Source organism: Triplophysa rosa, linkage group LG21, assembly GCF_024868665.1.
Source record: "Triplophysa rosa linkage group LG21, Trosa_1v2, whole genome shotgun sequence".
Taxonomy (NCBI): domain Eukaryota; kingdom Metazoa; phylum Chordata; class Actinopteri; order Cypriniformes; family Nemacheilidae; genus Triplophysa; species Triplophysa rosa.
In genome coordinates, this window is record NC_079910.1 from 832,001 (window position 1) to 846,762 (window position 14,762).

Sequence of the window (14,762 nt, forward strand, 5' to 3'; positions counted from 1 at the left end):
ATATCACCGGCTGTGACTGAATTAACCTGAGGTGCGTCCTGTCACACACACACACACAAAACGCATTGGTGCTTATTCGCGTTATTAAACGTTGCAAGATTTGAACGCGGTAAAATGTTGGCGATTGATAAGCGTCGGAAAGAAAAACGCGAGTGATTTGATACTCGTAGTGCTGGTGACTAAGCAGGGTACTCGGTGAGTATTGAGACACGGACAGTGCGCGTCGGTCTCTGTCTCATTCACGCGGAAGTCTGTGAAACCAAACCGTTTATTGAGTTTGAATCACGATAAATAAATATTGACTTGAGTCGCTGTGCGTGCGTGTTTGCTTTACGTGTGCTGGGTTACGAAACTGCGATGACGTCGCGCACCTGAAGCACCTTCTGTAAAGTGTTTTTACTCTCTTTATAATTGTTTTTCTTTATAGTAACTTACAGTGATGGTTTAAGTTGGAAATGTGATCATTTAGCACAATGACTTTTTGATCAATACCACGCTACATAATAACCATGTCCATGTATTGTGGTTAGGGCTGGGCGATATGGCAAAAAAGTAAACTCGATAGTTTTTTTCTATATTGATCGATAACATATTTATTTCGATATATATTTAATTAAAAAACTGTATTTAAAATAATCTATTTTAAATACAGTTTATTAACAAAGGTTAACATTTAACCAGTTAAAATTAAATTAAATTAATGCACTGTTGCAACACAGAGGATATTAGACGTACCAGTTCATTCAGTCTCATTTTGACTCGTTAAGTAAAGGGAGTGTTCATTCAGTACATTCAACCAATGAAAGGGCTCCGTTACTGGTACATTCGAACGCTATTGGCTCAGCACCTGCGCACATACATAACGCTGCAATAATGTCTTGCTCGAGTAGTGGGTTTTATTCAATGCATTCAGTGAACGTTAGTCTTTCAAAAAGACATCTCACATAAACTGTAGTACATTTCTTTAATCATGCAAGCATCTTACATACAAGGTTCAATATTTTAATGTGCACACAAACTCACTTCATTACATCTCTGATCTGTACAGGGCGGCGCTGGATTGTTTCATAAGCACCAGCTCATGTTAACAGATATGTTAAAGATGGATATAAAAACCTTAGTGCTTGAGTTTCGAAGTAACTTGCAATTGCGCCTCAAGTTTTTGTTTAACCGGCGATTGCGAAAAAAAATAAGACACTTGATAAACCGCGTGATGACAACTCGAGGTTAGTTTCACCTTTGTTTCCGCTTCCAGTCATGTTTTCCTCCTCATGTTGAGTTTTCTTTGCCAAGTGCAGTATGAAATGGACTTTGTACATTGACGCACATGATAAAAGCTGCACGCTGACTGACTGTTGTTGCGTTCATTTCTGCGTTCTGTTAGACTGTAAGATTAATCCATATCGAGTCAAAATGACAATAGCTTATCATCGTTTTTGAAATACATTCTATCGCGATTCGATATGATATCGTTTATCAGCACAGCCCTAAATTGTGGTCTTAATAAAAATACATGTATAGGTGTAACAAACCGTGGTACGATATGTATTGTAGTCCTATGACGATATTTATACCATATGACGTCTGTTTAACTCTATTGGTTGAGCTGCCAACACGTGATCTGCGGCAATTTTTTATTAATTAATGTGCAGAAGATTCAAATATTGTCACTTCCGTTAGTTATATGTACAACAAAAATGTGTTAAAATGTCTAGAAAATGAAACATGATTATAAGTTCAGTTGTATTGTTTCAATTTTGTATTGTGAATCCAGAATCGTGAGTGATATCCAGTGTTGAGCTGAGGGTGAAATGAAAAAAAAACAATATTTATGCAAAAATGCCACTAAAGTCCACCAGTCACAAAATACACAAATATATGGTCATACACATCAGTCTATTACCAAACCAAAGCTACCGCCACAACCATAATATTTACATCATTTAATTTATGCTAAAATCATGGCAAGAGATTTCATGTTATGTGTGTTCAATTTAAAACATGAATGTATTTGATTTGGAGCATGTTGAACACAATGTATTGTCTCATAGATGGGACAGTGTTCAAATATCATAAACGTGATATTAAAATCTATCAGTGCATCTGACACCTGAAACATCTCCATGGCAACCAGGCACTTCTGTGGTGTGTCACTTGTGCTGAAACACGCACGCACACACATACTATCAGCATGCTCTTTATCAGGTGTGTGTGTGTGTGTTTCAGCATAAGTGCTGTGTGGTGTTTATTTATTGATACACACCCGTGGCTGTGTGTGTGGGGGGGTTGTATGTTTGTTAAAACCTCAGATCCAGTTGCACACATTGACCTTGTGATTTTCCACTGCAGACGTGTGTGTTTGTTTGTTTCCATATCGTTGGGAATCAGATAGAGTATTACTGTGTGTGTGTGTGTGTGTGTGCGTGTGCGTGTGTGCGCGTGTGTAATCCACCTATAATAAACCGATCACAAACACTCATATTCATTTTCTTACAAAAGCCAGAATGTAGATTATAAATATATCCCACAAACACTGTTTCCTAAAACATAAGTGTGCTGCCTACCTAGGGAGCCTCCTTAGGCATCATTGATTTTAGAAGCGAAAACCATTTTTTAACATGTTGGTGACGAGTCCAGATAAAGACTGAATGAAGATTGATGAGTGCGAGTCTGGATGGGTGTTGACCGGTTTACCTGTCTGACAACCGTCATTAAAACCACACACACATGCTGATGTGTTGAGCAGACGTGTGTGTGTGTGTGTGTCTGTGTCATGTGATTTGATTTGATGGCATGAAATTGTTTTGAATGACCTGCAGTGTGACGATAAGTGCATGTAATTCTGTTCGATACAGAAGTTTGATCTTTATAATCTCGCATCATATGAGACATTACTGACCATATTTGACCTTCACAAGGACATTAATCAAAGCGCAGGAACATGACCAGTGAACTCGTGAAACGTCACAGACACTACACACTGTGACATACACACAAAGTCTTTTATTGTCATGTGTGTGTACAGATCCAATAGAAAATGTGCACCTCACACACTCAATACAATGCAGTATACATTTACTGATAGATATACAACATTTACATAGACGAGAATGTTAAGAATTTTGCCTCCAGACACACACACGCACACACACGCACTGGAATGCAAACCTTTGCAGTGTGTGTTTGGTGATTAGAATTGATGAGATGATAATACACACATGGATCTCTTTTTACACAATAATCATACAACAGAATGTCAAAATGAGAGACCACACAAAAAATTGTATCGCACACTCAACAAGTTCACAAAACATGAACTCGTATAAAGTCATCATGTGATGTTGTGTGGAGTCGATCACTGTCACGTCTGGGAGTCTTTCGTCAGTGAACACCAAAGAAGATCTTTTGAGAAATGTGCAGTTCAGTGTTTGATGATCAATATTCTTGTCCACGTGACGTGTGATTCTCAGTGTCAGGTGACTTGCTGTGAAATATCACATGACTTCAGACTGATGTTATCACAGTCATTTCATTTGAAGTGTTTGTTCTGTGATACACAAACACAGCTGTTATTATCTGCATGAAACGCTCATGAGAGGGAATTTCACACCACATTTTGATATTATAAATGAATATATTGTGTCCGTCTGAGTCACACACGCACACACACTCACACACGCTCTCAGACACACACTTATAGACACACACACACACATTCACACATGCTCTCAGACACACACTTATAGACACACACACACATTCACACATGCACTCAGACACACACTTATAGACACACACACACACATTCACACATGCACTCAGACACACACTTATAGACACACACATTCACACGTGCACTCAGACACACACTTATAGACACACACATTCACACGTGCACTCAGACACACACTTATAGACACACACATTCACACGTGCACTCAGACACACACTTATAGACACACACATTCACACGTGCACTCAGACACACACTTATAGACACACACATTCACACGTGCACTCAGACACACACTTATAGACACACACATTCACACGTGCACTCAGACACACACTTATAGACACACACATTCACACGTGCACTCAGACACACACTTATAGACACACACATTCACACGTGCACTCAGACACACACTTATAGACACACACATTCACACGTGCACTCAGACACACACTTATAGACACACACATTCACACGTGCACTCAGACACACACTTATAGACACACACATTCACACGTGCACTCAGACACACACTTATAGACACACACATTCACACGTGCACTCAGACACACACTTATAGACACACACATTCACACGTGCACTCAGACACACACTTATAGACACACACATTCACACGTGCACTCAGACACACACTTATAGACACACACATTCACACGTGCACTCAGACACACACTTATAGACACACACATTCACACGTGCACTCAGACACACACTTATAGACACACACATTCACACGTGCACTCAGACACACACTTATAGACACACACATTCACACGTGCACTCAGACACACACTTATAGACACACACATTCACACGTGCACTCAGACACACACTTATAGACACACACATTCACACGTGCACTCAGACACACACTTATAGACACACACATTCACACGTGCACTCAGACACACACTTATAGACACACACATTCACACGTGCACTCAGACACACACTTATAGACACACACATTCACACGTGCACTCAGACACACACTTATAGACACACACATTCACACGTGCACTCAGACACACACTTATAGACACACACATTCACACGTGCACTCAGACACACACTTATAGACACACACATTCACACGTGCACTCAGACACACACTTATAGACACACACATTCACACGTGCACTCAGACACACACTTATAGACACACACATTCACACGTGCACTCAGACACACACTTATAGACACACACATTCACACGTGCACTCAGACACACACTTATAGACACACACATTCACACGTGCACTCAGACACACACTTATAGACACACACATTCACACGTGCACTCAGACACACACTTATAGACACACACATTCACACGTGCACTCAGACACACACTTATAGACACACACATTCACACGTGCACTCAGACACACACTTATAGACACACACATTCACACGTGCACTCAGACACACACTTATAGACACACACATTCACACGTGCACTCAGACACACACTTATAGACACACACATTCACACGTGCACTCAGACACACACTTATAGACACACACATTCACACGTGCACTCAGACACACACTTATAGACACACACATTCACACGTGCACTCAGACACACACTTATAGACACACACATTCACACGTGCACTCAGACACACACTTATAGACACACACATTCACACGTGCACTCAGACACACACTTATAGACACACACATTCACACGTGCACTCAGACACACACTTATAGACACACACATTCACACGTGCACTCAGACACACACTTATAGACACACACATTCACACGTGCACTCAGACACACACTTATAGACACACACATTCACACGTGCACTCAGACACACACTTATAGACACACACATTCACACGTGCACTCAGACACACACTTATAGACACACACATTCACACGTGCACTCAGACACACACTTATAGACACACACATTCACACGTGCACTCAGACACACACTTATAGACACACACATTCACACGTGCACTCAGACACACACTTATAGACACACACATTCACACGTGCACTCAGACACACACTTATAGACACACACATTCACACGTGCACTCAGACACACACTTATAGACACACACATTCACACGTGCACTCAGACACACACTTATAGACACACACATTCACACGTGCACTCAGACACACACTTATAGACACACACATTCACACGTGCACTCAGACACACACTTATAGACACACACATTCACACGTGCACTCAGACACACACTTATAGACACACACATTCACACGTGCACTCAGACACACACTTATAGACACACACATTCACACGTGCACTCAGACACACACTTATAGACACACACATTCACACGTGCACTCAGACACATTCACACGTGCACTCAGACACACACTTATAGACACACACATTCACACGTGCACTCAGACACACACTTATAGACACACACATTCACACGTGCACTCAGACACACACTTATAGACACACACATTCACACGTGCACTCAGACACACACTTATAGACACACACATTCACACGTGCACTCAGACACACACTTATAGACACACACATTCACACGTGCACTCAGACACACACTTATAGACACACACATTCACACGTGCACTCAGACACACACTTATAGACACACACATTCACACGTGCACTCAGACACACACTTATAGACACACACATTCACACGTGCACTCAGACACACACTTATAGACACACACATTCACACGTGCACTCAGACACACACTTATAGACACACACATTCACACGTGCACTCAGACACACACTTATAGACACACACATTCACACGTGCACTCAGACACACACTTATAGACACACACATTCACACGTGCACTCAGACACACACTTATAGACACACACATTCACACGTGCACTCAGACACACACTTATAGACACACACATTCACACTGCACTCAGAACATCACTCAGACACACACTTATAGACACACACATTCACACGTGCACTCAGACACACACACACACACACAACACACACACATTCCAGCACACATTCATCAGACACACGCACACTACACAGACACACACTTCACAGACCACACACATTCACACATGCACTCAGACACACACTTATAGACACACACATTCACACGTGCACTCAGACACACACTTATAGACACACACATTCACACGTGCACTCAGACACACACTTATAGACACACACATTCACACGTGCACTCAGACACACACTTATAGACACACACATTCACACGTGCACTCAGACACACACTTATAGACACACACATTCACACGTGCACTCAGACACACACTTATAGACACACACATTCACACGTGCACTCAGACACACACTTATAGACACACACATTCACACGTGCACTCAGACACACACTTATAGACACACACATTCACACGTGCACTCAGACACACACTTATAGACACACACATTCACACGTGCACTCAGACACACACTTATAGACACACACATTCACACGTGCACTCAGACACACACTTATAGACACACACATTCACACGTGCACTCAGACACACACTTATAGACACACACATTCACACGTGCACTCAGACACACACTTATAGACACACACATTCACACGTGCACTCAGACACACACTTATAGACACACACATTCACACGTGCACTCAGACACACACTTATAGACACACACATTCACACGTGCACTCAGACACACACTTATAGACACACACATTCACACGTGCACTCAGACACACACTTATAGACACACACATTCACACGTGCACTCAGACACACACTTATAGACACACACATTCACACGTGCACTCAGACACACACTTATAGACACACACATTCACACGTGCACTCAGACACACACTTATAGACACACACATTCACACGTGCACTCAGACACACACTTATAGACACACACATTCACACGTGCACTCAGACACACACTTATAGACACACACATTCACACGTGCACTCAGACACACACTTATAGACACACACATTCACACGTGCACTCAGACACACACTTATAGACACACACATTCACACGTGCACTCAGACACACACTTATAGACACACACATTCACACGTGCACTCAGACACACACTTATAGACACACACATTCACACGTGCACTCAGACACACACTTATAGACACACACATTCACACGTGCACTCAGACACACACTTATAGACACACACATTCACACGTGCACTCAGACACACACTTATAGACACACACATTCACACGTGCACTCAGACACACACTTATAGACACACACATTCACACGTGCACTCAGACACACACTTATAGACACACACATTCACACGTGCACTCAGACACACACTTATAGACACACACATTCACACGTGCACTCAGACACACACTTATAGACACACACATTCACACGTGCACTCAGACACACACTTATAGACACACACATTCACACGTGCACTCAGACACACACTTATAGACACACACATTCACACGTGCACTCAGACACACACTTATAGACACACACATTCACACGTGCACTCAGACACACACTTATAGACACACACATTCACACGTGCACTCAGACACACACTTATAGACACACACATTCACACGTGCACTCAGACACACACTTATAGACACACACATTCACACGTGCACTCAGACACACACTTATAGACACACACATTCACACGTGCACTCAGACACACACTTATAGACACACACATTCACACGTGCACTCAGACACACACTTATAGACACACACATTCACACGTGCACTCAGACACACACTTATAGACACACACATTCACACGTGCACTCAGACACACACTTATAGACACACACATTCACACGTGCACTCAGACACACACTTATAGACACACACATTCACACGTGCACTCAGACACACACTTATAGACACACACATTCACACGTGCACTCGAACCTAGAACACACATTCACACGTGCACTCAGACACACACTTATAGACACACACATTCACACGTGCACTCAGACACACACTTATAGACACACACATTCACACGTGCACTCAGACACACACTTATAGACACACACATTCACACGTGCACTCAGACACACACTTATAGACACACACATTCACACGTGCACTCAGACACACACTTATAGACACACACATTCACACGTGCACTCAGACACACACTTATAGACACACACATTCACACGTGCACTCAGACACACACTTATAGACACACACATTCACACGTGCACTCAGACACACACTTATAGACACACACATTCACACGTGCACTCAGACACACACTTATAGACACACACATTCACACGTGCACTCAGACACACACTTATAGACACACACATTCACACGTGCACTCAGACACACACTTATAGACACACACATTCACACGTGCACTCAGACACACACTTATAGACACACACATTCACACGTGCACTCAGACACACACTTATAGACACACACATTCACACGTGCACTCAGACACACACTTATAGACACACACATTCACACGTGCACTCAGACACACACTTATAGACACACACACACACAGACAGACAGTGTTTGTTTGCTGTAATGATTGTAATGTGTGTGTTTTTTCAGGATTGTTTTGAAGATGCTTATGATCGTATTCCAGTGTGAGTATCTCTACACATTCAGTCCTCACTCGCTCACACACACTGACACACGTGTCCCTGAAGAGAAAAAACATGTGTTTGTGTTCAGGGCCTCTAAGATGGACTTGCGCTCCTCTATAGATGAGTGTGCCATGGCCCTCAACCTCTTCCTGAACAACAAGTTCTCTGAAGCTATGGACCTCCTGAAACCCTGGTACACACGTGTGTGTGTGTGTGTGTAGATTAACTGATATTTGTCTCTATACTATATTTGACTTCTCCTGTGTGTGTGTGTGTGTGTGTGTGTTTGTGTGTGTGTGTGTGTGTTATAGGTCTAAGAGCAGCATGTATCATGCGTTGGGTTACAGTAGTATTTTAGTGATGCAGGCCGCCATGACGTTTGAACACAAAGACATTCAGACCGGCATGACGACCATCAAAGAGGCCTTACAGACCTGTCAGAGGTGACACACGAAACTTCCTGCACACGTGATTGACAGATGTGAAGTGTGCTTACAGCTTCACACACACACACACACTCAGGTTTTGTGTTCTCGTCTGTCTGCAGGTTCAGGAAACGTAACTCTATGGTGGAGTCCATATCCAGCCTGATGTCCAAACACTCACCTGACAGCCTCAAACTGGGTACGGCCCACCGCTTGTGTGTGTGTGTGAGACGGAGAGAGAGAGTGATCATCAAAGTTGTTCCTCATGATTGTGTGTGTGTGTAGAGGAGATGCATGCTGAGATCTGCTATGCTGAATGTCTTCTACAGAAGGCCACACTAACATTTGTACAGGTTTGTGCACACACACACACACACACACACACACACACACACACACACACACACACACACGTCTGGTTGACTATCCCCGTGGGGACAGTCCATAGGCGTAATGTTTTTATACTGTACAAACTGTATATTCTATCCCCTATCCCTAACCCTATCCCTAAACCTAAAGATCATAGAACACTTTTTGCATTTTTAGATTTGTAAAAAATATTGTTCTGTACAATTTATTAGCTTTTGTGCCCATGAGGACCTCAATTTTGGTCCCCACGGTGACACGAGTCCCCATGTGTTGGTGTGTATTCAGGTTTAGGTCCCCACCGGGATATACAAACATGAACACACACACACATGCATGCACACACACGCACATACACACAGGCGTAAAGACAGAGAGATGTTTTTTTTATTCTTTTGTCATGTTCTTGTTGTACTGGATCATTGTGTTATTAATGTGTAGTTGAACATGATGTTATTGGCGAGTTGCACTAGATCGCTCCGGTGAGCTTTGCGACGCCAGGGTCCTATAACACTGTGTGGGAAAAGGAGGATTTTTCTTTTTTACTTTAGATCAAAAAGAATGAAGTAATATGTCAGTGATATGACAGAGCATGTTTACATCGCTGAGCACTCCGTTAGGCCAAAACAACCTGATAGAGTTATACCACCAAACATGAGTCTGGGTCACGAGAGCTCACCGGCGCCACCTTGTGCAACTAGCCCATATGAATACATGCACATGGACAGCTGTGTGTCTCAGGGTGGATGAGCTCATTTAAACTGATAAACACTGGTGTGTGTGTTTCAGGATGAGAACATGATCAGTTTTATTAAAGGTGGAATTAAAATACGCACAAGTTATCAAATCTACAAGTAAGTGGTGTGATCCATCAGTTGATGATATGAATGATTCTTTATATTATGAGTGTGTTATAGTATTTGATATATTTAGTGAAATATCAAGTGCACTGGCATTAGTTATGTACTGTTATTATGTACCTGTCAATCACTCTTCAGCTCGTGTCTTGAGGTGTGTGTGTGTGTGTGTGTGTGTGTGTGTGTGTGTCAGGGAGTGCCAGAGTGTGTTGAACATGTCTCAGGGAGTGGGCGGAGACGACGAGGCCTTAAGACAGTTTGAGGGTGGAGTCAAGCTGGGGATTGGCTCCTTTAACCTGGTCAGTGCAACAAAACTGTAGAAATGCTGGGATGTTAAAAACCTGTAGAAGTCTGACAGTAAACGTGTGATGATGTGTAACATTTGTGTTGTGTGTCAGATGCTGTCTCTGCTCCCCGCACGAGTACTGCGACTGCTGGAGGTCATCGGCTTCTCAGGAAACAGGGTGAGACAAGTGCACGCACGCACACAAACACACACACACACACACACACACACACTGACGGTTGTGTTGATGTTTCAGGAGTTTGGTTTGTCTCAGCTGCGTGACGGTGCTGTCAATCACAGCCTCAGATCCATCCTGTGTGTCCTCACGCTGCTCTTCTATAACACATACGTGTGTCTCATACTGGGTAACTACACACAACGCACGCACGCACACACACACACAAACACGCACACACACACAAATCGACAGACACACGCAGAACACACACACACACACTCACTCGCACACACACACAACGCATGCACGCACACACAAACACGCACGCACACACACACACACACTCACTCGCGCACACACACACACAAATCGACAGACACACGCAGAACACTCACACAACACACAGACACACACTCACTCGCACACACAGACACACACTCACTCGCACACACAAACAAACACACACAACACACGCACGCACGTGTTTGTTGATCAGGTTTCTCACTGAAGGTCTTGTGGTTGTTATTAAAGTGATGTTCACACTGACATGACTGTGCTGTATCATACATCAAGTCACATGACTGCCTGCGCTCCATTCTGATTGGTGTGTGTGTTTCAGGCACGGGTGAGGGGAATCTGCTGGAAGCTGAAGCTCTCTTAGAGCCATATGTAGAGAAATATCCTCGGGTGAGAACACAAACACACACACACACACACAATATGAGGTTTAGGTTGTGTTTCCAGCTCAAGGAGAGAGAACGTTGTCTCTGATGTCTGTAGGGCTCCATCATTCTCTTCTACTCGGCCCGCATCGCTTTACTGAGAGGAAACTTTGAGACGGTGCGTGTCATCTTTACATTGGTCTCTGACTGTGTGTGAGAGAGGTAACGCTGTGTGATGTTGTTGTGTGTCCGTCCGTCCGTCAGGCGGTGTTGACGTTTCAGGAGTGTATCTCATCACAGCAGCAGTGGCGTCAGATTCATCACTTGTGTTATTGGGAGCTGATGTGGTGTCACACGTTCCAGCAGCAGTGGACTGAAGCCTATCGATACGCTGACCTGCTGTGTCGAGAGAGCCGCTGGTCTAAAGTAACGCACACACACACACACACACACACACACACACACAGCCGCTGTCATTCACACACGTGTGTGTGGTCTTTACATCAGGTGTGTGTTGTTGTATTTCAGGCCATCTACGTGTATCAGAAAGCTGCCATTCTGAGCATGATGTCAGAGGAAGATGTGAAGAAGACCGGAGAGAACATCGAGGAGTTGTTTAGGTGAATCTTGATTTATTTCAAACGTCTACATGAGGGTGCCCACCCGTCCCGCTTTGCGTTGTACCGCACACACGGCATTTTCACCCCCTGTCCCACGCGTCGCATATTGAGACAATGTCCACATTTTCATCAGTCTGTTGGTTTTAGTTGTCACATTAAGAGACACGTTCTTTAACCCGAAACGCACACGAGACGCTTGTTTGCGCCAGTGTTGATTAAACCCGGCCGGTGCACACCAGTGTCCAAGAGCTCATACAAACACAACTATGTCTTAAAGTCTGACTTTCACCCAATGTTTGAGAAGACGGCAGTGATTTCAGCCATCGAGAGGCTGTGTGGCGATCCTCTCATGTCAACTTGCCGGATAAAACACCGTAAACTGTGTGGCTTTGAAACTGTGTTTAGCGTATTCAAATAAAACTTATTTGCAAATCATGAAATTCGTTATTTAACAATTATACGTTTCAAAAGAGAAACACTTTTTCATTATTCCTCAAGTCTTCACTTTTTGAGAAGATCTTCGAAGTGTACAACATGATGACTGTGCGTTTGATCTGCGCTGAAGATTTAAAGAGACAGTACACCTTAAATTGAAATCGCCATTAAAATTGTTTAATGTTCTATAACATTTGATCTATGCCTTAATTATGTTGTGGTTGGAATGGACTAAATAACAAATTATTTTTAAAAGCTAAAACATGACATTCTGTCTTCATCTAACAAATACACATCTGACTCCATACTTTATACAGAAATCTCAGGTTGTTTTCCACAGTGTTCATCCATCAGACTTCGCATGATATCATCTGTTTATTAGTCCGTCCTTGCCACAATTATGTTTTAATCCGGCCTACCCGGCCCATCCTTCTTGTGCTCGCCACGGTTATATTTCAGTCTCTCTTTCTTGGAAGGAATCATGGCGAGCGCTTCCCAGAATTTTGAAAGAAAAACATGTATATCGTGTGCTCTTTAACATACATTTCAAGTGCTATGGACCAGATCCATGATTTACCATTAGTGTGTGTTTTCACAGTCTTGCTGGGGCTACAACGCTGTGAAGCAACCCAGTGTTCGTGACTCAGTGTGATGAAATATACTGTGTGAGCACATCGTGTTCAAGTGCCTAAAACTCACTAAACGTGCAGAATTACATTAGAAAATGCACCCTCATGCTTATGAGGATAATTCTGCGATAACAACCGGCTGCCTGTACATGATCTCTTATTTAGTATTTTAAAACAACACAATGTGTACACATTCTGGGTTTGTGTGTTGTAGGCAGGTGGAGGGGCTAAAGCAGCGATTGGCCGGTAAGTCCATCCCAACGGAGAAGTTTGCTGTGAGGAAATCCAGAAGATACTCGGCACCTGTACCTGTCAAACTGGTGATTCCTGCACTGGTGCGTCTCTCTCTCTCTCTCACACACACACACACACACACACATGTATGTTTTATTATCCCCGTGGGGACAGTCCATAGGCGTAATGTTTTTATACTGTACAAACTGTATATTCTATCCCCTATCCCTAACCCTATCCCTAAACCTAAAGATCATAGAACACTTTTTGCATTTTTAGATTTGTAAAAAATATTGTTCTGTACAATTTATTAGCTTTTGTGCCCATGAGGACCTCAATTTTGGTCCCCACAGTGACACGAGTCCACATGTGTTGGTGTGTATTCAGGTTTAGGTCCCCACCGGGATATACAAACATGAACACACACACACACCATCAGCCAGCTACAGCACACAATACAGGTACACACACACACACAGGGGTTATATGAAGTGTTGTATGGATTCTCTCGACAGGAGATGATGTATGTGTGGAACGGCTTCACTATTGTTGGGAAGCGTGCAGACACCACTGAGAGTTTACTGATCACCATTGAGAGAGCTGAAGAACAACTGAACAACGACCCCAGTGAGACATACACACACACACACACGGCTCTTTCATTCCCTTCACACTTCA

At 43.2% G+C, this 14,762-nt stretch overlaps 1 protein-coding gene across 1 annotated transcript in view; it reads left to right on the plus strand.

The window, feature by feature from the left end:
• LOC130545276 (tetratricopeptide repeat protein 39B) overlaps positions 1-14,762 on the plus strand; it is a 21,267-nt gene continuing 6,505 nt past the window's right edge. Inside the window, exons 1-16 of the mRNA XM_057319708.1 lie at positions 1-31; positions 9,358-9,392; positions 9,481-9,585; positions 9,704-9,835; positions 9,940-10,016; positions 10,103-10,170; positions 10,973-11,037; positions 11,234-11,339; positions 11,439-11,504; positions 11,583-11,691; positions 12,124-12,191; positions 12,285-12,344; positions 12,431-12,592; positions 12,695-12,786; positions 14,065-14,185; positions 14,600-14,711. Coding sequence (XP_057175691.1) covers positions 9,491-9,585; positions 9,704-9,835; positions 9,940-10,016; positions 10,103-10,170; positions 10,973-11,037; positions 11,234-11,339; positions 11,439-11,504; positions 11,583-11,691; positions 12,124-12,191; positions 12,285-12,344; positions 12,431-12,592; positions 12,695-12,786; positions 14,065-14,185; positions 14,600-14,711 — 1,333 coding nt within the window. The 5' untranslated portion in view covers positions 1-31; positions 9,358-9,392; positions 9,481-9,490. The remainder of the gene's footprint in view (positions 32-9,357; positions 9,393-9,480; positions 9,586-9,703; positions 9,836-9,939; positions 10,017-10,102; positions 10,171-10,972; positions 11,038-11,233; positions 11,340-11,438; positions 11,505-11,582; positions 11,692-12,123; positions 12,192-12,284; positions 12,345-12,430; positions 12,593-12,694; positions 12,787-14,064; positions 14,186-14,599; positions 14,712-14,762) is intronic.